This window comes from Eleutherodactylus coqui, chromosome 8, assembly GCF_035609145.1.
Source record: "Eleutherodactylus coqui strain aEleCoq1 chromosome 8, aEleCoq1.hap1, whole genome shotgun sequence".
In the NCBI taxonomy this organism is placed as follows: Eukaryota; Metazoa; Chordata; class Amphibia; order Anura; family Eleutherodactylidae; genus Eleutherodactylus; species Eleutherodactylus coqui.
This window is the reverse complement of record NC_089844.1, coordinates 105,256,638-105,283,895: the sequence shown is the minus strand read 5'-3', so window position 1 is coordinate 105,283,895 and position 27,258 is coordinate 105,256,638. Positions and strand designations below refer to the sequence as shown.

At 43.4% G+C, this 27,258-nt stretch overlaps 1 protein-coding gene across 2 annotated transcripts in view; it reads left to right on the top strand.

Moving 5' to 3' along the window:
- The window catches only part of USP7 (ubiquitin specific peptidase 7), a 67,577-nt gene that overhangs the window by 24,443 nt on the left and 15,876 nt on the right, over nt 1-27,258 (top strand). For both annotated transcript variants that reach the window (XM_066576167.1, XM_066576165.1), the window contains exons 3-17: nt 622-820; nt 3,242-3,380; nt 5,505-5,593; nt 11,316-11,424; nt 14,110-14,240; nt 15,785-15,839; nt 16,666-16,746; nt 16,825-16,915; nt 19,353-19,435; nt 20,493-20,602; nt 21,026-21,182; nt 21,849-21,993; nt 22,642-22,772; nt 25,172-25,306; nt 26,679-26,780. In XM_066576167.1, coding sequence (XP_066432264.1) covers nt 622-820; nt 3,242-3,380; nt 5,505-5,593; nt 11,316-11,424; nt 14,110-14,240; nt 15,785-15,839; nt 16,666-16,746; nt 16,825-16,915; nt 19,353-19,435; nt 20,493-20,602; nt 21,026-21,182; nt 21,849-21,993; nt 22,642-22,772; nt 25,172-25,306; nt 26,679-26,780 — 1,757 coding nt within the window. The remainder of the gene's footprint in view (nt 1-621; nt 821-3,241; nt 3,381-5,504; nt 5,594-11,315; nt 11,425-14,109; nt 14,241-15,784; nt 15,840-16,665; nt 16,747-16,824; nt 16,916-19,352; nt 19,436-20,492; nt 20,603-21,025; nt 21,183-21,848; nt 21,994-22,641; nt 22,773-25,171; nt 25,307-26,678; nt 26,781-27,258) is intronic.

Below are 27,258 nucleotides of genomic sequence, written 5' to 3'. Positions count from 1 at the left end.
GGCGTCTGCACATGAATTTAAGCATGCAGATTTGTATTGTGGACCTTCTGGTACAGAAAACAAATCTCAGCATGCTCCATTTCAGTGCGGTTCCCACACAGACTGCTTCCATTGACTTCAATCCGCTGCCTGTCTGCAGCTGGGCCACAGATCCTGCAGGAAAGCAGGAGTTTTAAAAAAATAAAAAAATGATCTGCACTTCTGCACACATCCGCAGTACAGGAAAAAGAAGACCCAGACAGGTACACCGGGTCACCGCCATGGGCAGGGTCGGATTCCGCTGCGGGCACCTGCATGTGGAAACTGATCTGCCTGTGGACATGAGGCCTTATGCTGCAATCAGTAGCACTCCCCTTTTAGGGCACACTCAGACGGGTGTATTTTTGGACCGCGTATTCCATAGACTGCACTTGGACCCTTTATAGCCAATTCATCTATTCGGAGACACATCAGGCACCACACCTTCCATCCCTGTTAAGTAGCATTTAGGAGATTAATTCTATGCAAACTGACTCTGACACTCACACCCCACTGACCTTTGTGGTTTGGGGTAATGTTTCGTGTTTTCGTGCACGGTGTTCTATACATATGAAGATAACACTTGTAACTTTCTGCTTTCAGATACCAGTTGGCGATCCGAAGCAACGTTTCAGTTCACTGTGGAACGTTTCAGCCGACTTAGTGAATCTGTTCTGAGCCCTCCTTGCTTTGTACGAAATCTACCCTGGAAAATTATGGTGATGCCACGGTTTTACCCGGATAGACCACATCAGAAAAGTGTGGGCTTTTTCCTTCAGTGCAACGCTGAATCAGATTCCACGTAAGTCCATTTTCTTACTGGTGCTTGTGCTGTAATGTGGTACGATATTTTACACCAGATCTTTTCTGTCTTTTCAAAATGGAGAAGACAATTAACAAGTATGAGCTGGTGCCTACGTTGGGCAGGGGTCCTTAAAAAGGGGGAGGAGGGGTTTAGCTTGTGTGATCCGTTACTGTATGATGAGCACACCTAGCGAAGTCTTGCCACATCAAAACTCATATGACTTGTGGATTTTCACTGCAGATTTTCCTCATTTCATCACAATAAATGAAATCCGGGATGAAAATCCTTCACTTTTCTGCGACTGAGCATGCAGTTTATTTGCATCATGGCTATTTTCTAGTGCAAATTTCTCCTGCTGTAAGTGGGGTTTAAGATCCCGTACATTTACATGGTCCAGTCCATTGTTGCAGAATTTCACCATACATTCCATAGTCGAATTCTGCAATAATTCCACTGTATAAACTCGCCCTTATGGTCCTTGCATTTAGCTAGTAGTGACCGATAGCAATGATGCAAGTTTAAAAAGAGCCTAAGGAACACGCCTAGAGTGTCAAGCTTTATTAACCCCTCAGGACGTAAGTTTGTCATGGGTGCGTGGTGCTTAGCGCAACAGACTGTAAGCTTACCTCCTATGTTTAAATTGTTGCCACGATGGCAAGACTGTAGTGATGGCTGCAAACCTACTTGCTGCTGGAGAAGTAATCATAGCGGTTCTGCCCCAGCAGTCGTTGTGATTAACCAGCGCTGACTGACCAATTAGAATGCAGCAGCCAGAGTTTGCGCTATTTGCAGAGCAAGCCCTCTCTCCAACCCTCAGTGTATATAGAAAGTAGTTACACTAGGCTGTAGACTGCTTCATTTCTGAAATCCACTAGGTCCATCAATCTGTTCTACTCGCTAGCTACCTTCAGCTGCCACTAGAGGCTGCGTATACACTAAGCTTCCATGCTCCCTCTGGTGGCAGCTGCAGGTGTAGCCAGAAAGTTGTTTTAAATCTGTCTTGGTGAGCTCCACATTGCAAATTAAAATGGTCATAGTATGTAGAGCTGAAGGGAGACAATGTCCATCTAGTTCAGCCGGTTTCCACACCCCTTGTTGATCCAGAGGAAGGCAAAACATCCAATGAGGCAGAAGCCAAACAAATGTGAGCAAGAAGTGTAGACCATCTGGTATTGCTGCTTGTTATTGGGCAATATTATTCACCATACTGGCTGATTAGACTAGACCTCAACACTTGGGCGTGAATACTGTATGTTTTTGGAAACTGGGTTTACATGTTTCTTCAGTGGGGGAGGGGTGGTTGCATTAGGCTGTAGTAAACAAGCTGTTTACATGAAATTACTGTAAAACCTCATGTCCAGTAGAAAAATACAATCCGCGCAGATTTCTGCAGCAGATTCCGGGTGGATTGGCTTTAATTTTTTTTTTCATGCGGATATCCCCACCTATAGATAGCAATGTGGCCAATCCGCGTGGAATCCACACTAAAATGGAGCATGCTGCGGTATTTTCCTGTGCATGAAAAACGCAAATCGATTAAAATGCCATCAGCGGTTGCAAAAGTCAATTTAATTGACCTGCAGATGGCCAATGATTTCCCATGGGCAAAATTTCACCCGCGGAATCCGCAATTCAATTTTGCTATTGGACATGAGGCCTTAAAGCTCCACAAAAAAAGTTTTTTTTCCTCAGGTTTTAAAAGAAAAATTCTGTCAAAATGATCAATTGCTAGTAGTCCTGCAACCCTTTTTGCCTTGCCTTAGATCTGTTTTATTAAAGGCCTTTTCCAGGACTGGATGATGGATGACCTTATCCACAAGTGAATGGGAACTGCTTGTAGTACCACTCCCAGCCACTGTTCTGTGCATGGGGCAGTGTGCTTTCAGTTGTGTACACTGCCAACGAGCAGCTGGTGGGCAAGAGTCCCAGTTAATAGGTCTTTATCAATCAGTTACTCATGACCTATCCTGATCATTAATTGTCCAGTTCCGGAAAAAAAACTTTTTTAAGATCTGACCATGTTTGATGCACCATGTAATTGAATGGTCCATAATTTAGATTATAATGTGAGATTTTCAGTATCGATGGGCCGAAGCATTTTTCGTTTAGACCTGACAAGTCGTTCTTGCATAATAGAGATTTGGACTCAACTGCTTTATGCAACAAAGTAAATAAAATGCATCAAAATCCCTAGTTGTGTTATTGTGAGGTCAGTGGATGCAACCTCCATGTCCATTAGGCCAGGGCTATACGGAGGATTTTATAGCACGACGCCTTGGATTTATAGATTTGGGCGACAGCTGCAGTCCTAAGAAATACACGGAGTTGTGTGCCAGGTAGCGGACTACAGCGGTCACTTGGTGGGCGACAAACTCTGCTCCGTGCTTGCCTGATTCCTCAATGTGTTTTGTCTTGCAGGTCGTGGTCCTGCCACGCACAGGCAGTGCTCAAGATAATCAATTACAAGGATGACGAGAAATCTTTCAGCAGACGCATTAGTCACTTGTTTTTTCACAAGGAGAATGATTGGGGATTTTCCAATTTCATGGCGTGGAGTGTAAGTAGCATCTTTTCTGTAGTCTGTGCCTTTAGACTAAATGCAGAATGAGTTGCTTATAAGAAAAGGTTGGGATGTTACCCCTTGGGATGAGTTCTATGGAAAAAAGGTCTAACCAGTCTGTATAGACATGCATGACAAATTATATGCTCTATGCAGGTCACGTATGGCAGATGGCCATAATTGCCTTCTGTCCTCCTCCCATCTTTTAATTAATGGGTGTTGTGCAGATATGCAAGTTTTTAACAACCAGATAGGGAAGGATTCGATGGCGTATAAGGAGTTGTGCACTGAGTTTTGGCATTCACATGGGAAAAGCGCTCGGAGTATACATCAAACTTATTTATAGGCAAGAAAAAGCCTTTTTTAACCTAATATTGGACTGGTATACATAGGGGCCTTGTGTGGCACAAAGTGTTAAACTCTCACTCACGACCTGAAGGTTGCGAGTTCAATCCCCGCTGGTTGAGGTAGCAGACTCAAGGTTGACTCAACCGTACATCCTTCCGAGGTCGGTAAAATGAGTACTCAGCTTGCTGCGGATAATCATTACCTGAAAGCGCTGCAAAATAAGTTGTCGTTAAACAAATACATCCCCCCCCCCCCCCTTTACCCTTTATTGTGTAGGAAAGTACAGCAACCTGCTCTTTCCAATACGGAAAACCACTGCAAGGGAGGAAGGGGGCAAAGTAGTGAACGGCGCGGTGTAAATGTGTCAGACGTTGTGGCCAGTTGAAGATTTGTGGCTGTACAGTAGCGTGCATTGGAGGCTTTTGTTGGCAGTATATGTTGGGAAAGGCTCAGTGCATAGTCATGGTCATGGCCATTTCTGGCCAGTGTGATGGCACAATACCATGACCAAGCCGAAAATCAGACGCTATAGAGGAGAAGCAAATACGTTGTTCAGACCTACAATATACAAGCTACTAATTCAATGCTTTTCTATTCTGCTCTGGAGGATGCTGGCATCCATGATTTCTACATTTTCACAGTTTACTATTAAAAATTGATGGGTCATCGTTAAATAGGCCATCGATGTCTGCAGTCCATGCCCGGGACCCAAGCTGATTTAAAGGGCTGCAGTACTCCTAAGAACTCCACAGCCTCTTCAGTGGGTTACATGTGAGCACAATCCTGTTCGTACTCGGAGCAACTGACTATTTGTAGTGGCCGTTCGGATACTGCAGCATTACCCCATCCACTTGCATAGGAAAATGCTGTGAAAACTCCTTAAAGTTAGAGAAACGTTAGCAAAACTGGGACCAATTAACCATCTAAAGTGTATGAGCGATAATGGCCCTTAAGGTATTAATCATGACACGGAAATCAGATTTCCCGTCTCTGGGCCAATCAATCAATTTTTGTTAGCATCTATTTTCCACTATAACGTTTTGTATGTGTCCTGGAAATACCCTCCGAAAACTTTTATTCTGAGTGAATGATTAGTGCACCAGCCTCTGCTGACAGGGTTGAGGGTTAACCCCTTCCAATCCACTGTCTGACTTTTTCCAAAATTCTGGTTGAAACATCCGGCACGGTGTTAATGTATGTTACTGGCCGCTCTGTTTGAGGGCCTCTCTGGCATGTCACATACTGCAGTACTTGCTCTAGCCAGCAGATGGTGCCATTGTAAAATGGCAAAAAGAGAAAGCCCCCTAGGAAACCCTGAATCCAAAATTGGATTGCAATGGGTTAATGGGAGTTTGTTGGGGTGCAGCCCGGCACATGCATAACGTTTAATGTAGTGTTTCCTGCGTAGGATTTTTTTGTTCTATGGTCATTGTTGCAAACCGTGACCACACAAAACAAGATTAGCATCTTCTAGCTACTACATACTCCTATGTTCAATATGCACATCTGTCGGATCTGATTACGTTTCTAAGCATTGTACTGTATCAACCGTTTGTCACACTTTTTCTGGATGTTAAGTTTCATCTTTAACTGCAAAATAAAACCTAATTTCAAATTTTTATAAATCCGATTAGTTTCATGATGGAAACGAAACACTGATAGATCTATTGCAATCAAGACGCAATTGGGTAATAGCATTAGCCATATGAGATTTGCTAGGTACGTTGTCACTCTGTTGTGGAATTCTGACTTATTGTGATATTCCTTTTGCAGGAAGTTACAGATCCAGATAAAGGTTTCATAGAGGATGACAAGGTTACTTTTGAAGTCTATGTGCAAGCTGATGCTCCTCATGGTGTGGCGTAAGTAGCTGCCTTCCTATCTACTGCTAATATGTATGCAATAGTTTTTTACGTTCCTCATGATAGACGGTTTCTGTTTTACCAAACTCCTGAAAAGCTATTTGGCTTACTGAATAGTTTTGCCCTTACTGTGGTAAAGGTGACCATGGCCGGACATAATGATCTGTAACGACGTAGTGAAAAACTATTCATGAGGCTGGGGTCCCACGGGCATGAGCACGTTGATGCATTTATTTGCACAACGGGTGTTGCCTATTTGTGCACAAGTGTTTTACTGTACTGTGTGTGCAAACGCACACGCTTTGTACATGCGAAAGACACAACTGTTCCCATTCATGGAAATTGACAATTAGTGTAATTCAGTATTTGCTCTTTCCCTGCTCAAATGTGAAGGAAAATAGAGAATGCTGTGTTTTTTTTGTTTGTTTTTTTAAAAAAAACAAAATGCGTACGCAAAATACACTTATGTGAGCAAACCCATTAAAATCATTGGGCTGTATTCACTGTGTATTGCACTGCAAAATGCTGCACAAATGTTTGTTTGATACAGGCCCAAAGGGCTTATTCAGATGACCGTATATCGTCCGGGTATTCAGACCGGCCGATATACGGCGTCCCTCTCTGCAGGGGGAGGAGGCTGTAAGAGCCTGGAACAGTGCCCCAAGCTTCTGCCTCTCGGCACTAAATGCAATGAGAGGAGGTGGGTGGGGGCAGAGCTAAGTTGTTTTTTTTTGTTTGTTTTTTTTTCTTCCCTTTGTTTTACCAAAAAAAAAAAAAAAAGTACTTGCAGCAGTATTGAAAGTGCAGCGACCAACATATTGCACTTTCACATGTGCACTTTCAAAGTCTCGCTGTTCTTAGTCAGTTCTTGGAACATATAGATCCTGGAACAGATCTGTATATTGTCCCCTTACATTTTTATACATAGATATTAGGTCGCCCCTCAGCTGTCACCCTGCCACCCCCCACACTAACCCCAATTTTGATTACCTCTCTGGGCCTTGTAGTCCGCCCATTTAGTTTATTACTTCAGTTGCCCACCTTTCTACCCGCTCAAGCTCTGTCGTTCTTGGGTGTCGGTGCCCAAATCTGTACACACTATTCCATGTGTGGTCCTATCAATGACTTGTAAAGAGAATGAACAATGTTCTCGTCATGTGCCCCTAGACCTCTTTTGATGCACCCCATGATCCTATTTGCCTTGGCAGCAGCTGCCTGACACTGGTTGCTCCAGTTAAATTTACAATTAACTAAAATCCGCAAGTCCATTTGCATGTTTGTTTTGTCCAGTGGTTTCCCATTTAATGTGCAATGGTGACGTATTTTTCCTGCCCATGTACATAACTTTACATTTCTGGGCTGTCATTGGACACAGTGAAGACCTTGGGTATAGCTTCTGCCGCCGGGAGGTGGGCATGAAGCAAAGGAAGAGTTGACTCCTTATTTTAGCTATGCCCCTCATGTACGCCTAAGTGCTTGGATGTTAAGTCTCCATTTTCTGAGGAAAAAGTGGTGGTCTTCACCATTTGTGGATGCTAGTGTCTCGCCTGTCCAAACACACTACTCTGCTCCTGGCAGATACATCTTTCTTTTAGTACCAGCACAATGGACTACTTGAATACAGTGCCATCTTTTAAGTCAACCAGGTCAGCCCTTCGTCCGCCCTTTATCCCATCATGAGTCAGTAAGGCCACATCTGAATGGGCAAAACGGCTGCGCTGAAGCATCCTTCTGGGGCCCTACAGGAGCAGATAGCTGAGCTGGCACTTTAGCTATCCCAGGCAGACAAGGCCTCCTTGGATGTCGCTATGCAACTTGCTTGTTCCTCTGGGCTTGATGTGGCAATCCACCATACCTTGTGCTCAAGTGTTGGTCCGCAGACCTCGCTTTCAAAAAGTCTCTTACCGGACTTCTTTGTATAGGAACTCGCCTCTTCAGCGGCTGCCGCCTGGATGATATAGTAGGCAGGGGGAAACATAGGCAATCGTGCAGTGCCAGAACAATGGTCCAACTTGAATTCATCTCTCCACATCAACATACTGATGCTCAGAGCCATCCATGTGTCCCTGACTCATTGGTCACAGTTACCCGATCCGTGTTCAGATGAACAATGCAATGGCTGTCATGTACATAAACTATAGCGCAACAGAAAGCACAACGGTGATTGGGGAGGCTGCTGAAAGTTTGCCCAGCGGAAAATTGTCTCTGCATCTACATTCTGGGATTGGAAAATTGGATGGTGGACTTAACAGAGAAATGGTAGACTCGGGATGGGCACTACACGAGGAAGTCTATGCGGACATATGCAACAAATAAGGTGTGCCAAACGTGGATCTACTGGCATCCAGGCTCAATAGCTCCCACTCTTCATCTCATGGACTCGTGATGCTCAAGCATTGGCAACCGACGCTCTTGCGATCCCATGGAGCCAGTTCTTGTTCATGTACGCCTTCCCACAGACTTGTATGATCTCATGGCTTCTCAAGAAGGCCAAGATGGAAAGCATCACAATGATCCTTATTGCGCCAGACTGACCATATCGTTCTTGGTCCACTGATCACATGTCCCTACAGGTACACACCAGGACCCACTGTGGCAGGGCCCAACTCTTCACCTGCACTTTCATATGCCATGTTTGCCAGTGTGCGTGTTGAATCGACAGTCCTAAAAGCGCAGGAATTTGCAGACGCAGTTGTCCAGACTGTGCTCAGGGCCAGAAAACCACCACCATCATGTATCTACCTTGAGTGTGGAAATCTTTCTTTGGATAATGTGAGCAGCATTGTCTTCAATCCGTGCATTTTTCCATTCCCAGAACCCTTTCCTTCAATCAGGCATTGATATAGACTTGAGCCTCAGCTCCTTTTCAAAGGGTCAAGTCTACAACCTATCAGTCCTGGCTTCCAAAACCGTAGTGCATACTTTTCTACAGGGAGTGGTACATGCTGCCCCTCCTTACTATCAACACATCTACATTCACAGCCGTTGTGCGCTATTTGTTTACAACTCGTTGGTCGCTTACTTTCAACCAGCATGAAAATCATAGCTGGATCGTTGACGTCTCGGTGGGTGTAAATGCTCAGCGCTTCCCATTGAATGTGAACCTGCAGTGTTTACCTGTTTAACTGTGTGTCACACGGCCGTACATCATACACCTGATACACGGTGGGAAAACGCCCGTATACATGAGCCCTAACTCTTTGGCAGTGAGTCTTTCTCCACCTTTGCTGCTTTTATTAGCTTTTTACATAATTTAGTTTTTTCCTCATAGGGTTTTGTTTTAGTAGTTTAAATTGGTTTACTTCTATTCTTAATCACTTTATCCCTGTAAGGTATGACCCGCTCACAGGAAGTATTTAAGATGTTTTTAAATATTTGCCATTTGTCTGTACTCTTATTTTTGAGGACATTGTCCTAGCCGATGAGGTTAAGGACATCTCTGAACCAAACAAACTTTTGCCTTCCTAAAGTTTAGTATTTTTCTGTTTCCCTGATAATGCTCTATTGAAAAACAAGTGGAAATTTCTTATATTATGGCCACTATTTCACATTGCTATGTTTAACCCCTTCCCACTCCAGGACATACTAGTACGTCCTGGGAGCCTTGTACTTCCCGCAACAGGACGTACCGGTATGTCCTGGGGATAGCGCAAGATCACATAAGATACCGCGCTATCCCGCAGCGGGAGCCGGCTGTCAGTCACAGCCGTCGTCCTGCTGCAACAGCGGGGCGGCATCAGAGATGCCCCCCCCACACACACACACACACACACACACACACACACACACACACACACACACACACACACACACACACACACACACACTGTTAACCCCTTCCCTGCTGCGATGTCATCGCGAGAGCCCGGCCTGTCACCATGGCAACAGGACGCCAGGCACTGGCCTGTATTGCCTATGCCTATGATCGCTGTATAAGCGATAGGGCATGGCAAAGCAGTAGCTCTGCCATGCCTTATGACAGCGATCATAGGCACAGTGCTGCAAGTCCCTCAGAGGGACTCAAATAGTGTAAAAAAGAAAAATGTAAAAAAACCTTTTTTTATGCTTTTTTCTAATATTAGCATAAATGTAAAAAAAAATTAAACCCCACATATTGGATATTGACACGTCCGTAACGACGTGTACAAAAGGTTGAACACGCTTTTTATTTTGTGCGGCAAAAAGCGTAACAAAAAACGCTAAAAAAACAGAGGCAAAATGCAATAAAAGTGATCAAAAAGGCCGTACATTCCCCAAAATGGAACCAACAAAAACTACAGCTCGTCTCGCAAAAAATAAGCCCTTACAGAGCTCCGTACATAGAAAAATAAAAGTTACAGGACTTTGAATGCAGCTATAGAGAAAAAAAAGATTTCCAAAAGGGTTTTTATTGCAAAAAAGTGTAAAAACCTAAAAAAGAATTTTGGTATCGTTGTAACTACTGACCCGCGGAAAAAAATTAGTGTCATTTATGCTGCATGATTAACACTGTAAAAAAAAAATCTATGGCAGAATTGATGCGTTTTCTCTCCCTGTTATTAAAAAAATAATAAAAGTTTTACGATCTAGCCTATGTACCCAAACGTGGCACCGATAAAAACTACAGCTCGCCACGCAAAAAACAAGCCCTTATAAGGCCGCGTCGACAGAAAAATAAAGTTATGACTTTTGAAGAATGGAGATGGAAAAATACCAAAAATCGTCTGGTCCTCAACACCAAAATAGGCCATGTCATTAAGGGGTTAATGTCAGGGAGTTATATGAAACTCTATTACTGATTACCTAGCCTTCGAATAGGCCATCAGTGTTGGATCAGTGGGGTCTGACTCTTGTCACCCTGGCAGTGAAGCTGTTTGAAGAGGCTGTGGTCTGAGTGTCTCGGCCTGATGTCTCACCCATCGGTTACCTGGTCTTTGTGCATTTGAGTTCTATTCAAGTGAATGAGATGGAGTTGCATTACAATCTTCAGCAATGTGCATGGTACATAATAAAGGGGCCTGAGCATTTGCACTTAGTGATGTGCTGCAACATCTTTAAACAGCTAATTTGTGGTGGTGGTGCTAGGAGTCGGACCCCCACCGATCTGTTATTGAGGATGTATCCTAAGGATATCAATGTCGAAGCCTTTAATAACCATAAGGATATAGAAGTGTAGAAGTATGTGAAGCATGAAAAATCATTCCTATTGTTTTATTGGGCGTAATTGATCCGCAGTTCAAGCTGCCCATAGACAATCCTGGGCCCCCGCAGCTCAAGTTAAACATGCAGATTTGATATTTGGACCTTTTGGTCCGGAAAACAAATCACAGCATCCTCCATTTTGCTGCGATTCCTGCACGGACGGCTTCCATTGATGTCAATGGAAGCCGTCCGATCCGCCTGTAGCTGACAATGCAGACAGGCCGCAGATCCTGCGGGGAATTAGGAGATTTAAGGTTAAAAAAACTGCACGTGCAGCGGCACGCTCGCCCATATTCGCAGAGAAGATGGAAGACCCGTACAGCCACGCAGATGATCAGAACTGGTAAGTAATGTCCGCTTGCTGCAGGTAGGGTGGGATTCCGCTGCGGTCTCCCACCCACAGCATCCGACCCGCCCGTGGACATGAGGCCTAGGAGACAAACGCTTGTATCCACTGTACTGCTTAATCGGCACATTTTTGTGTTGGTAATATGTTCATATTTTTCAATCTTCACTCCTTTTTTGTTTTTCTTTTCTGTAGCTGGGATTCAAAGAAGCACACTGGTTACGTTGGACTAAAGAATCAAGGTGCCACGTGTTACATGAACAGTCTGCTGCAAACCTTGTTTTTCACAAACCAACTCCGAAAGGTACGTTATGTGGGATGTTTTCCTTCTATAAATGTCAAGATGCATTTACACACACAGACGATTGCTCAAAATTCGTCAAAAACTAATAGTTCTGAGCAATCATTTTGCATAGGTACTAGGTTGCTAAACAGCCCTTTAGTACTGAATGTGCATGTATTTGGAGAACAGCGGATGGTCTGTTCTCTAAATATCACTATTCAGCGGCACAGCAGCTGTTAAAGAATGTTATCAGCGCTGGCTGGGGAGAACACAGCATGCGGTCTGTCTTATCTTATCGTCCTGAAGGACAATGATTTCATGTGGACCTAAAGTCAGCGATGGACGAAAAGTGCGCGGTAAGTGCATGATGGGCGCACATTTACAAACGATTTTGCTCAAAAGGTGGCATTTGAGTAATAATCGTGTGTAAAAGGGCCATTAGTTTACACTATGGCTGTCTTTCAGTCTTTTCTCACACAAAACATTTTTTGTTTTGTCCTTGTTTATTAAAAAATAAAAAGAACTACATTTCTATTGGCATTTCCAAAGTATACAAAGCAGATCTATGCATGCATGTATTGATTAATGTACATCAGTATACATTGTATGCAGTTAACAACTTTACAGGAGAATGGGGGATAAGAAGGGTAGGAAAATAGGGAGGGGTGGAACCTTAAAGATACCTCACTAGCGTACATCCTTTTTCCATAATGGTGTTTTTTTTGTTGTTTTTTTTTCATCTTCTATCCAAAAGTTATTTATATTTCTTGGATTAATTTGCCATATGAGATTGGCATCTTGTAAGTTTTAGGGATCCTAAAATGAGATGACAATGTTCCTATTTCGTTCCTGATCTCTTTTGGAAAATAAGTACTGCATTAGAGATGAGCGAGTATACTCGTTTCGAGTAATTACTCGATCGAGCACTGCGATTTTCGAGTACTTCAGTACTCGGGTGAAAAGATTCGGGGGGAGGCGTGGCGGCGCGGGGGGGAGCAGCGGGCAACAGGGGGGAGCCCTCTCCCTCTCCCCCCCCCCCCCACTCACCCACGGCGCCCCCCGAATCTTTTTGCCCGAGTACGAAAGTACTCGAAAATCGCGGCGCTCGGGCAAAAAAGGGGCGTGGCCGAGTAGGCTCGCTCATCTCTATACTGCATCAAAGTTGGAGTAACCGCACTTGGATTTTGTTTTTCAAAAATGTATAGAATAGGCGATTTTAGAAGCATTTTTGCAATAGGTTTTATTTGCCTATTCTGTAATTTTTCATAGAAAACCACTATTCAGCTATGCAGCTTAGGAGAAGACGTTGCAGAGAAATCCTTTTGCAGCTAATTGCTTAGCTGAACAGGGAGCTCCAGCTGTGCCTGCACTTATCTCTAGTGCAGGCGCAGCAGCTTACATAGAGCGGTATAATAAAAGGTCTGTCTGCCTTTGTTTTATTAAATTTTCTATAACTTTCCCATAGTGTTGTAGCCTCTCTTATAGCCTTCCTGCATTCATCCCCAGCACCTCTTCACAGCATGCCTGTTCCATGCTGAACCCCATGCATTGTCTGGGTTGTGGTGCATCAAGGTGTGATGATGCACTGACACCCTGACAGTGCATGGGGCAAGCGGTCTGTAACACAGTACGGCTTTTCTTCACAGTGCCAATGGCCAACAGACGAAATGTTTTGTCTAAAACAACGTCAGGAGAAGAAACTATGGGGAAAATCTATATATAAATATAATAAAACCAAAAGCAGACCCATCTTTACCAACTCCTGTGCCTGCACTGGAAATGCATGTGCAGTTGGAGCTCCGTATGGAGTTAGCTGAGAACCGACTTCTCAGCACTGTCTTCTAGCTGAAAAGGAGTTCTCCACAGAAAATGTGCAGAATAGCCTGATACAAGCATTTTTGCAATATATGTTTTAAATTGCATATTCTGTACATTGTTGAAAAATTAAAGTGCAAGTATTAGGCTAGTAATCCTCAACCAGACCTACTGTGGGAGCCTTAATGTGGTGCTTGAGACACACAGTACTGTCTGGGCAATAGGCATGGCTGACGCCTGTCTTTTTTGCACTCTTAGCTTGCATATTCTACCTGCATTATCGGTAAAAACCTGTTAACTCGGCAGAAGAAATTCTTCCCAATATTAATAAATGGATGCCATAACACTAAGGCCTTATGTCCACGGCACGCCCGGGATCCCGCACTGCTTGTGGCCAGTGACTCATGCTTGCCTACATTCCCCTGGCAGCGGCATCAGCGCAGATCCCTCTGCTCCCAGGTTTGCTTTACTGCGCATGGTCCTCATGGCTCGCCGACAGACATGCGCAGTGCAGTTTAATATTTTTTTTCTTTTTTAAATCTCCTGCTTTCCCATGGATCAGCGTCATGTCTGCAGTGTTAGCTGCAGTTGTGCCATGAATTGGACGGCTTCCACTGACTTCAATGAAAGCCGTCCATGTAGAAACCGCACCAAAATGGAGCACAGTACGATTTGTTGTCCGAACCAGAAGGTCATCAAGTTTGCATGTTTTAATCAATTTGCGGAAGCCCATGCATTTCTCGGGTGGCTTGATTTGTGGATCTCGCAAGTCAAGTTTGCCTGTGGACATTGGGCCTCATGTGAACAGTGTTATAGCCTGTGGGACTACTTGTGTAAATGCTTATCTTTAAAGAGGTTATCCAAGTGTTGAAAAAATGTTGTTGTTTGCAGGCTGTATACATGATGCCAACGGAAGGAGATGACTCCTCTAAGAGTGTCCCTCTAGCATTACAGAGGGTGTTCTATGAATTACAACACAGTGACAAACCTGTAGGAACCAAAAAGTTAACAAAATCCTTTGGGTAAGCAATTGGTAATATCTTGAGATAATAGTTTTTATGAACCAGTTTAGGCTAATCTAAACAGGCAATTGGTATAAATGCAAGTAGTATGCAAAAAGAGCTTTAGCACAAAAACAAGAGTATTAAATAGGTGCTAGGTAATCAAAATGACCTAGCAGATACCCTCTCCAGGGTATAGACCCTCCAAGGCTAACCTCATCACTCACCTCATTACAGCAGCCAAATCCTTAATTCCCCTAATGTGGCTTCAGCCTCTAGCTCCAACAATCAACCAGTGGGTGGCTAAAGTGAACCCCCACTCCTCATCCTTCCACTGCAGTCAAGGAGAATTAGTGACGAGTCTGATGTCCATAATATATATATGCAATATGTGTCTGTACCTCTGGTGTCTCTGGAGGCTTACCCTCAAGTTGTGTGACTTCTCAACTGGCATGGAATCCCCCTTTCTTACCTTTCTTACTCACCCCAACGCAGACACACGCCCAACCAGTCTATCTTTCCTTATCCTTTTCTTACTGTAACCCTTGGAAAAAACTTAAAATGCATGTATTTTTTAGTTTCAATGGGTTTTATTAAGATATTTTCAAAAATGATACTAGAATAAAACATTCTTGCGTCCCCACGCAGCGGGCTAATTATTGTCTCCGTAATGTGCATTAGATTTTAATACAACGTGTTACTCCTAGTGTGGAGTATTGGGAGGGGGGTAACAAAGGGTATAAAACAGGATCCAAATCCGCTCCCTGATAGCTGTATTGTATATAAAATGTGGATACAAGTTTCATAAGATGTAACCAATGTTGGACTCAAACTGCTGCACTTGTAAATTAAAAAAAAAAGAAGGAATTTACCAAAAAAAAATACCTAGCAGATTATCAGGCAAAAGTGCGGCTGACTACGTAAAAATAGGATCCTGGGATAAAAAGTTCTGTGGTTTTCAAATATACTTGCCTTCAAAATCTGTTTACTCTTGGTGACTTGTGGACTAGATGAATCTAGTCTAGGCAATACTTGCCTCGCTGGCTTGATACATTTTGATTCATTATAGCAAGTGATCAAGATGTGCAAAAGGCTTATTATGCACTGATGAAACTAGCTCCGAGGATTGCCTAGGCTTCATACAGTTGTGTGTGCTCAGCTGAGAGATGGGTACTGGGGTTTCATACTGTGGATGTAAACAGGAATATTTCCATCCACTGACGGCAGCCAGATCTTTACATTGGTGGGAAGGAGCTGAAACCCATTAGATTAGACAATAGGTCACCCCGCGATCTGCCTTCATACATACCCCGACCCCGCAGGACGTAACTGTACGTCCTATAGCGGGAAGGGGTTTAAAGACAAAAAAAAGTACCATGTCCAATACTTAAATTTGTCAGCATGGCACTGTGATCCTATAGTGGTCCCTAGAATAAAACATTCATTTATGGCATAAACGTTTTTACTAGATGATTGCATTTTACACTAGAGCCAGAATTAATTGCCTGATGTTGTGTTTCCTTAAATCAAACAGTCTTGCTTTTGTTACTTATTTTTCTTGTTAGGTGGGAGACTTTAGATAGCTTCATGCAACATGATGTCCAAGAACTATGTAGAGTGGTAAGTAATCCCCATCCTGTCAGTGGAGGCTGCCACAATGTCCTCCCAATTGCTGCCTAACCTTTGCAAACTGCTTATATTAAAAGGCAACTCTGACTAACACATTTTTCCGTGCCTCCTCCTGCATCTGTCTCGCTCTACAGGTCCCCTCTGTATAGTACAGCCCCTTTCATGCACTGCAGCCCCTGTCTGATGTTTATCAGGCACCATCTTAATTGTGACCTTTTCTTACATTCACTTTTAATCATTCCCATGATGCATCAGCACAGCATTAACTAGGAGGCTATACCATTTCTGCCTGCTGGGAAGAAGTTTAATTATTACCTTCTATATATATAGCTTTCTGCATAAGCTACAGACTAGAGATATACATAGTAAAGAGGATGAGTTTTGATCTCCTCTTATAACTGACAGGAGTGTCTGTTTGCAGCCCCTACCCCCTTCCTATAGACAGTTTCCATGGAAGAACGCATGCAACAGCATAACAGACTGAGACTTTGACCAGATACCACACACTTATCCTGGGGTTTGCTTGGTTTAAAGGGTTCCCAATATTGTGGCGTAGTTTTTGGTGGCCTTTAGGCCACGCTGCTTTCGACAGGTTGAAGAAAAACAGTCTGAAAGTGTTTAAAAACACCGTAAATGTAGCACAAAGCATGTGCGACAGTTTTCTGGCATAATTTGTGCAGAAACCGGTGTATTTGGAACAGTAAGCCCCAGTGTATCCAATTTAGTAGCTCTTACAAGCCTGGTCTATAGTGTTAGTGAAGTGTAAGGTGCATCACTTGGCTTCGCCGATCACAGATTTTTTTTTTCTGTCTTGCAGTTACTGGATAACGTAGAAAACAAAATGAAAGGAACGTGTGTAGAGGGGACGATTCCAAAGCTATTCAGAGGAAAGATGGTGGTACGTGTCTGAAGTCACTGACCGGAGGGAAGAACTGTAACTGCCGAGTTGTTAAGACTTTCTTTCCCTCTGTTTCAGTCCTACATCCAATGTAAGCATGTAGACTACCGGTCTGAAAGGATAGAAGACTATTACGATATCCAGCTCAGTATAAAAGGAAAGAAGAACAGTGAGTACAAGTGGGGGCTACTTTATTCCTTTTTCCTCCTTTTTATCTTTTACTAGTTGAAAGGGGTTTTGCAGGACTTCACTACTGATTACTTATCCTCAAGTTGGGTCCTCAGTAGATGATCACTGGAGGGTTAGATTGTAACAGCGATATGGTCACTATAATAAAATATAGAGCACATAGTGGCGCTCTCTACAACTACTCGGGCTGCACTGAAAGGGCTTTCATTTTTTTTGCTGTGAAACACTTTTTGTATAAGTAGATGTTTTGCACACGGGGATGTACACTGTCCTTAGTTTTATTGGTATTCAACCTTTTAGCTTGTGTAATTCCACTAGATTGATTGCAGGGTTTCTAATTGTTTCTTTGGCATAATTACCATCCTAATGTCTTCCTACAAATGGCTGTGCTAATACTTTGTAGAAGCAGTCACTGCACCGCATTAGGATGTATTGGTACATCCCAGTGATGTAGCTTAAAGAAACTAGATAATCAAAAAATGTTTGTTTTATTAAAGCCAGATAGAGAAACATTACATTTTTCTAATTTATTTTAATTTTATGACTAGAATTTTTTTAACTGTATTCTGTTGTCTAGACATGAGTCGATAGGCACACTTATCACCTACTGTGAATGGTGGGTCCTGTGTTGCCTACATATAGGTGTTAAGGCCTTTTTACACGGGACGATTATCATTCAGAGTCTGTCAAATACCTGCGCTCCCATGGGTATTTGAACGATAGTCGTCCCGTGTAGATGCATGCAGAAACCTGGACGACTGACCGTTCTTGGACTATCTTGGAGTGAATGGAGGCGGGCGGGGGAGACTGCTCCCCAGCTGCCCACCTTCATGCTGTCTGTGCTCAGAGCGATGCCAGCAATACTTGCTCCTGTGTTTTAGCACAGTAGTGAGCATCACTGGGACCCGATGTTGGGCATTGTTTGCCCAACAGTTCATCCCATGTAAATGGGCCTTTAACTTTCAGTGTAATCCTACTTCCAGTGTAATTCCGTCCGCGGCTCCTAATCTCGGGATTAGCCAACAAAGTGGATGAGATTTTGCTAGAATCTCATCCACACACTGCGGCCGAGCCGCGCGGAAACTGACAGGTGGCGCGGAAAACAAAGACGCAGCATATCAATTCTTCTTATATTTCTGCAGCGCCCTCTCTTCTCTCTATGGAGAGAGATGGCTGCAGCGGAAATGCAGGCGGTGAAGCCGCTTCAAAACCCGCGGCTAAAGGCTGCGGGTTTTGAAGCTGCGCTTATCCCGTGAAGAACTCCACCATTTTTCGGTGCGGTCATTTTGCGAGATTTTTGCCCCGTGTTAACCCAGCCTAAAGCTTTGTTGCCTTTTGCATTAGAAGCTACATTCAGAGCCTCTGAAACAGATCTGGCACAGAATTTTGGGAAAAAAATGGTGGAGCACTGTGCTACTGCTAATGGCACTACTGTCCAGAAAAATGTCAGACGCCTTAATGAAAACCCATTGATCACCATTATGGTCAATGGAGTCCATTGAGCACTGTGCCCGGTGTTCATGTGCTGGAAACGGCACTTTAGTTATTTTCGTTGTTCAGCTCCTATGATGGAGCTGAACAACTGAAATGATGGTGCAAGTGTGAACCCAGCCGTAAAAGAATACCAGGGCATTTTATATTTAACTTTTTAAATAAGGCAAACATGTACACCGCAATTCCTGAAAATAGTATCCAAACTACATGGAACAAGTTTGATATTCTGTACCTAAGGCAAAAGCATGTACAGCGATTCCTTATGCAAGAGTGGGTAGGAACGTCACAATGCTATACACCAGAGACCTGGGGTCCCGCTCCCCCAGCTGAATCCTTACTCCTAGGTCGGCTCTTGGCAACGTGTTCGGTTGCTTCTATTGAGCCGTATAATGTTAACACACTCCATCATAACCAACAGGGTGCGCTTTCACAGGATTTCTACTAGCTTGTTTGATTAGTCTTGTTGGAGTGTAAACATGGAACGGTCTTAATTGTGGGCCTAGTTTCGTATGACATTGAGAAGCTTGATGTATCGGCTAGTTTTTGCCATTGACCACACATTGCAGGTTTCAAGTTTTGAAAATCCTGAGAATACATGGCACTACACCGCCAGTCTTAGAACGGTTAGTCATGAATGCTCAGCTGCTGCTTTACAAGTGAAAATGGGTGTATCGGGATGTTGGGTGGGTATGGCTGGCTCAGCATTGGCCAATATGATAGCCTAACGCAAATTACCCTTGCTTAGACTATAAACCATTGTTCCTATTCCTCTGTGATAGGGTGGGAGGACTTCGCAGTGCCAACATGATAAGGGGGGGGGGGGGGGGGGTCCGTTCTGAGAGCATATACCGGAAGTGCTATCAGTATTCTTTAACATGATTTTTGTTAGATCTTCTAATGTGCATTGACTCTGTTTTCTCTAGTCTTCGAATCCTTTATTGACTATGTTGCAGTGGAGCAACTAGATGGTGACAACAAGTATGATGCAGGGGAACACGGCTTGCAAGTAAGTTCATAATTACCTTCCTCAAAGACGTCATTACTTCTCCTGACTTGACATTTATTGCACAGAGGGAGGTAGGAATTTCTAAGACCATGTTCTCCCTGATCTGACCTGTATGATACTTGACTACAATGGCTACCTTGGCGACGAGTTACATCATTGTCTCTAGAGACAGATCACCACCTGTGTGAAGGAGCCCGATGGAAGAAACTTACAATCTTAAAGCTTTCTTTGATCAGCATTCAGATTCTTAACACTAGTTTAACAAGTTAGAAGGATGTTACAGATTGTAATATCGGTCAGCAGCTTTTATATGAAATGTTGTAACTAGATGACGAGCCTTGATGCTTCTGTACTGCTTCCTGATGATTCTGCATGGCAGTCATTGAGGGCTTTCCTGAAGACACAAGATGTGAAGCAATTTACGCTGCTTTGGATGGTGCTGAGTATCAGTCTTCAGAAGTTCCATAGGATAGGTGATAAGTCTGATCGTGGGGGTACCACTGTGGAGAAACCATATTTCCTGAGATTGGTGGTCCTATTTCCTTAACCCCTGCAGTGAGGAGGAGAGTGAATGGAACAACTGCTGCACATTCGCAGTGCCGCTCATTCATTTTCAATGAGACTCCCAGAAGAGGAGTACACAACCGCTCAGCTATTTCTGTTAGCTCCATTTAAAGTTACTGGAATGGCATATGTTTTGCCATCGCTCCGTTTGATGTGACATCACTGTGGGTGGGAGAAGCATCCCCACACTGACGAGAAAAGGGGATACAAGTCAACCATCCTCAATCGGTGGGGCTCTTGGCAATGAGACTCCCATCGATCAGCGTTTCATCAGCTATCCTAGATAATTCTGGTACAACCCCTCTAAGGGCCAATTCACACAGGCGCATTTTCTGTCCTTAGTCCAGATTTTTTACTGACTGAATACACCACTTCAATAGGTCTGTATTCAGACGTGCGTTTTTCACGGACGAACATTGCATACACCCATGTAAATAAGCTCTGTGTTTCATATATTTGTAGCTAATTTGTGTCTCTTTTTATCCATTTGCAGGAAGCAGAAAAAGGTGTAAAATTTTTAACATTACCACCTGTATTACATCTTCAACTAATGAGATTCATGTATGATCCTCAGACAGACCAGAACATCAAGATTAATGACAGGTATTGAATAACCCCCTTTCCACACAGTCAACTATATGGTGCGGGTGTAAGTTATAATGGTCAGGATCAGTTAACAGCTATCCTTGCCACTTCACTTCTATGAGCCACCTGTTGGGTTTAGGCTGATGGGCATAATGCACTGCAATACAGGAGTATGCTGGTGACGCCGTGCTTTCCAGGTGACTTGTGAATTTGACGCATGCACAGTTGCTTACGTTGGTCTGTTCACGCACATACGCTGAAAATCCAAGTATGACCCAGGCGCAGTCTGTCTAAAACGGCCAGCGTCTCCAGGATTTGTAGTCCACCACTCAGGAACAATCCAAAGGTTGACATTTGCTATAAAGAACTCCCAGTGTAGAAGTAAAGCTGTATAATGCTGAGTGGTGGTTCTGCCACTATACATCTCTTGTTGCTTTTCAGGTTTGAGTTTCCAGAACAGTTACCACTGGATGAATTCCTGCAAAAGCCTGATGTCAAAGACCCTGCTAACTACATACTACATGCTGTGTTGGTGCACAGTGGAGACAACCATGGAGGACACTACGTTGTTTATTTAAATCCTAAAGGAGAGGGCAAAGTACGTGTGAATCCAAACTTGGGGAAATGGCATGAGTTACGATACGGGAAGCATTCAGCTTAGCTTAATAATCAGTTCATAAATGTTAAGGATCGCCTCTGATCTGATAAACATTGCAATATTACTGTTGCCATCGCAATGCACCTTGTAAAAATGGGATTCACAAAGACATGTCAGGAACAGTTTTATGGGAATTGTATCCTCGTATCATACTACAATGGCAGAATGAACGATTGGTGTGTCCCACGGGGGATTATGTTGGGGGTCAGACCGCTGGGACCTCCACTGATTTCAAGAACAGGGGTCCAGATCGTCCAGGAATAAATGCAGCAATGGTTGCAAATACATACCATGCCCATTCATTTCAGTGGGAGTGCTGGGGACAGAGGTAAAGCACTCGGTTGCTATCTCTAGCACTTCCTTTGACATGAAGGAAGAAGCAGCAGCATGTATTGATTGACCACATTTATTTTTGGTCATTCTGAGCTCCAGTTCTCAGGATCAGTGGAAGCCGTAGCACTCAATGCTTCGCCAATCAGCAAACTATCCCTCATCCTGCGGGTAGGGGTTAACTTCTGTTGGTACGATAATCCCTTTAATTCCCTTTTTGATTATTTTGATATTGACACTTTTTTTTTTTTTTTTCTTCTGTCCTGTCCCATGCAGTGGTGTAAATTTGATGATGATGTAGTGTCAAGATGTACAAAGGAGGAAGCTATTGAACATAACTACGGAGGTCATGATGATGACTTGTCTGTACGGCACTGTACGAATGCCTACATGCTGGTGTACATCAGGGAATCCAAGCTGAGTGAGTGCCTATATGACATTTTCACATATAAAAGTAGTGTTGAATATAGATGCTGGGCATAGATAGTCACCTAGTTTTAGGAGTTAAAGCGGTTGTCCCTTGAAAGCAAGTGGGGCTATACACTTCTGTATTGCCATATTAATGCACTTTGTAATATACATCGTGTATTAAATATGAGCCATACAGAAGTTATACACTTGCCCCCTCCGGTGCTGGCGTCCCCGTCTCCATGGCGCCGACCAAAGCCGCCTTCTCCTTCCATTAGACGCGCTTGCGCAGTCCGCTCTTCTGTTCTGTTGAATGGGGCCGCTCCGGCATGCTCGCGCCGCACAGGTCTTCTGCGCACGCCGGAGCGGCCCCATTCAACAGAACAGAAGAGCGAACTGCGCAAGCGCGTCTAATGGAAGGAGAAGGCTTCGGTCGGCGCCATGGAGACGGGGACACCAGCATCGGAGGGGGTAAGTGTATAACTTCTGTATGGCCAATATTTAATGCACGATGTATATTACAAAGTGCATTAATATGGCCATACAGAAGTGTATAACCCCATTTGCTTTCACGGGACAACCCCTTTAAATGGGGATTGGTGAAATTTTTGTATTTCTGCGTTTGGTGCATTTGAAGGTGAAAAGGTTTTTTGTCTTTTAGATGAAGTTTTACAAGCTGTCACAGATCATGATATCCCTCAGCAGCTTGTAGAGCGGCTACAAGAAGAGAAGCGTATAGAGGCTCAGAAAAGGAAAGAGCGCCAAGAAGCTCATCTCTACATGCAGGTTCAGGTAGGCTGTTTTCTTAAGGGATATGAATCCCAGAATGGTGGAGCTGGAAGGGACCTCCAGGGTCATTGGGTCCAACCCCCTGCTCAGTGCAGGATCACTAAATAATCCCAGACAGATATTTGTCCAGCCTTTGTTTGAACACTTCCATTAAAGGAGAACTCTCCACCTCCTGTGGCAATATGTTCCACTCATTGATCACCCTCACTGTCTAATATCTAATCTGTGTCTTCTCCCTTTCTGAGGATAAAACCTTCTGATCTTAGTCCGGGAAAACACTTATGTGACATTACACTTCATCTCTTACCATTTGTTTGGTCATCGCCATAGTTTGCACTCATGTTCCTGTATGCGCCATTACACAAAGACGTTAGAGGTTCCACATTCCATAAACACCAGTGAAGAAAGCGCTGTTCAGTTCAATGTTGTATTTGCCCCATTTCTAGTTACCCTCAGACACCTGTGTGGTAATGTGTGAAGGTTATTTTGTGACTACATCAGAAAATGTATGGCATCAAACACTTACATGTCTCTTTGAATATGCTGTTTAATATAAAGAAGCATTTGGTGTATGTGTTTTTTTGATGTGCACGGATTAAAGACTACGGGGTCTGGTTGCTACATTCCCTGCTGATGCGCACCCATTTGAACTTTTTTCCCGGTCTTTGAATTTTCAGGACATTTGGCGCGTTGCTCTTCAAATGTCAAATTGTCATTCGTAATCCTAATGCGATAAAGTGCTAGTCTTCAGATGGTTTGTCTGAATTCTTGAGACTTGTGAAAATCTGCTTGCTTATGATCTGCATTTGCTTTAGAGGCAGCATTTTTGTTTGCAAGGAAAACGTCATAAATCCTTCTGTAAAGTTGGGTGACTTCTGCAGCTTTTTTCCACAACGCAGTGCCAATGAACAGATCTTGCTGATTGTGTGACAGCCTAGGTGGCGCTCTGAATGTACAGCGCCAGTCATTCAGCTGCTGCCTTCAAGAATCATTGTGACCAACAGAAGTCATTCAATATTTTACTACCTGGACCTCAGTAAGATCTTAACTCAACTTCTGATTATAGGGCATTGGGTATTTTGGTAATTCACCATGTTCTGTTGACTCTTCCTGCTCACAACCTACTACTCTGGCAGTCTTGTATAGTAGTAACTCCATTGTGCAGGAATAGTCGTCCTAATGTGTCCATGCTGACATAAAGCCGGCATTATCCTGAGAAATGGTATTGCAAGCCTACTTCCTAGGAAATCCTTGTAATCCAAGACTTAGGGGTTTCAGGGACTTTTTTTTTCTGCTCTACATCTTCAGGACAGGTCATCAATAGATTGGTGGGGGTCTGCCACTCTGATCTCTGCTAATGAGCTGATTGCAAGCACTATATAAAGCCCATCACGCTGACCACAGCACAACGTGCCCGAGTTAGTATTCCATGTGCAGCTCCCATTGGAATCAGTAGGAACTGTGCCTGCAGTACCAAAATAGGCATCTGTGCTATGGTCAGCGCAGTTTGCTTCCTTCACTTACCATAGTGACAGCGGAACTAGTAATCAGCTGACTGCCGGTGATCCGAGCGGTGGACTACTGATGGCCTATCCTGAGGACAGTAGAAAGAAATTTAAAGACCTGCACAACCCCTTTTAAAGGGGTTGTTCACTTATTTATTGATGACCTATCAGTTTGTTTTTTTTAGACCCACTGTGGTAGTTTTAGGAAGCTAAAGGTGATTAGCTGTCCATGTAATCCATAGTCGGGTCCGTCTGTCCAGACATATAAGGCAATTCCATTTTTTTTTTTTTTTTTGGAAGAATCAAATTTCTTTGAGAAGTTTTCCGTGAGTTTTCTGTCAATGACATGTTCTTTTAGGATAATCCGTATCAGATTAGTGGGTGTCTGACTGCCATATCCAATCCGCTGTTTAAAGGGGTTACAGTGCATTGGGGGGGGGGGGCCCTTCTTTATTGTACACCAGACATGACACACTGCATTATGTGGTGGCCATGCCTGGTCCTGCAACTGAATTAAATGAATCTAGGATGCACAAAGGCCACGTGACTGAGCGTAATATCAAAGAGGCAGTGCTTGCTATAGTGCTGCAGCCCTCTTGAACGGTTTGGCGGCAGTGTTGGCAATCTGATATTGAGAATGATCTGATATTGATGGCCAATTTTTAGGGCAGGTCATTAATAGAAAGCTCCTAGAAAAACCCTTAAAGTAGCTGACATTTGTAGGGGATAACAGGTATGTTTTTCATGCTATCAGATATATTTGTAATGTGTTGGCTGATCTTACTTCATAACTACTAGGAATCTACGGTTTATTTTTTTTCCCCCTCCATTTATTGTTTTGTAACCCGTCTGAGCATAAAAATGTTCCAAATGTAATAGTCCTTTATACTCTTTCAGATCGTCGCAGAGGACCAGTTCTGCGGTCACCAGGGCAATGACATGTATGATGAGGAGAAGGTTAAATACACTGTGTTTAAAGTATTAAAAAACTCCACACTTGCCGAATTTGTTCAAAATCTCTCACAAACTATGGTAAGGAAATCTGCCAGAGCATGTCCGTGTCTTGTTACCAGCTTGGCATTACATCTCAAGGCAGATTAGTCAGAAAGCATATCCAGGCTGCCGAGCTGACAGACGCTCTGACAAATACTGAATGAAATGACTGGTTTCTGTAGATCTCTGGTAATGCCTTTTGTAAGGGCTTGGGCCCTTGACGTGTTCACCTTATTCCGTGGCTCAGCGTTATCACAGGGATGCCAGACTTGCATCCTTTTACAAAATAAGTAAAAAAAGCTATATAAGACTTTTATTTAAAGAAGAAAATGCATGCAACAATCTTTTTGTTGCTGTATTCTGCGACCAAGATCACCGCCACCCCTCATTAATGGGGTCTTGTGAAAGACTTTTTTGGTGTAGTTTTTTACTAGTATCATTTTGGGTATGTTTTATTCAAACTTTGAGGGGTAAGGTGCCTCACAAACTGCAGTTTTGGCTTGGGATCAACCTACCCCAGTGTTCGCCACGCAAGCTAAAATTCTATTTTAATAGTTGACTCTTATGTGATGATACCAAATTTTATTCTACGACAATAGTTTTTGCATGATGAATGGTTGAAGTTTTTTGGTTTTTTTTGTTTGTTTTTTTTAAGTCCCACTAGGAGCTTTGTACATTTGGCCTTTTGTCTTGTAATACACTGCAGTACTTCTGTATTGCAGGGTAGTATACTTATCAGCGTAATTAGAGGATGGCAGACCTGGCATCCTTTAGTAGGCCCCTACTGCCATGACAACTCCCTGGTACCCCACTGAGCTTGTTGAAACACTGCATCCAAGGGGTTAAATGGCCAGGATTGGAGATATCTCCAATGTCTGCTTTTGCAGGTGGGGGTGGGTGTCAGCTGTATAACACATCCAACACTTGGGGCATACGAAGCAGGCTCAGTACATGTATGTCACATGTCTGGGAAAGGTTAGAGCAGGGGTCCCCAACTCCAGTCCTCAGGGACCACCAACAGGTCATGTTTTCAGGATATCCTATGGTAGGAACATCTGTGGCAATGTCTGAGGCAGCGACAATAATTACATCACCTGTGTAATACTGAGGAAATCTTGAAAACATGGCCTGTTGGCGGTCCCTGAGGACTGGAGTTAGGGGACACTGGGTTAGAGCACACGAGTGCGAGCAAGCATGGAGAGAGAAAATATACATGCACAGAAACAACAAAAGAAACAATTTTGGCTGCACTACATCTAATATCTGCAGCCCCCCCCCCCCCTCCTCCCGCACTTCTTTACAATTTGCACTCATTAAAGTTCTGTCTAGGGACTTTTCTTCCTTTTAGTGCATATATATATAGTCTGATTTCAGAGGAAATAAGCATACTTTTATTTTTAACCCTTTACAGGGATTTCCACAGGACCAGATTCGATTATGGCCCATGCAAGCTCGGAGTAATGGAACAAAAAGGCCAGCAATGTTGGATTATGAAGCGGATTGCAGCAAAACTGTAAATATTCAATATATTGAGAGCCTTCGCTTCTCTCCTGGATTCATTTGCTGAATGTAATTAGTGTAGTATTTTTGTAACTTATTGATGGTCTCGATAGATCATGGACTTGTAGAAGTCCACAGTTATCCAGTAAGGTCAAGCCTGTGTTTGTTTGTTTTTTCTTAATATATGCATAATTGTTTGTTTTTTATATGCTGTTACTTTGAAACTGAAATGTGAAGGCGCATTATATGCCTCTGTACCAAAGGGGTTATCTGGCTGCAGACATTGGGGAATGATCAAAGCAGCATATGATCAATCAGTGGTGGGTCTGACTGATCACTGGAGGCACGGCAACCCGAGATGTGCCTGGTAAACGGTAAAGGTGAATGCTGCGACCCCCTTCAAACAGCTCATCAACGGGGTGCAGCGTCGGACCCCTCATCTGAAGCAGCGAATAGTTTGTTTTAAATCTGTAAATGTTTTCTTGTCTACA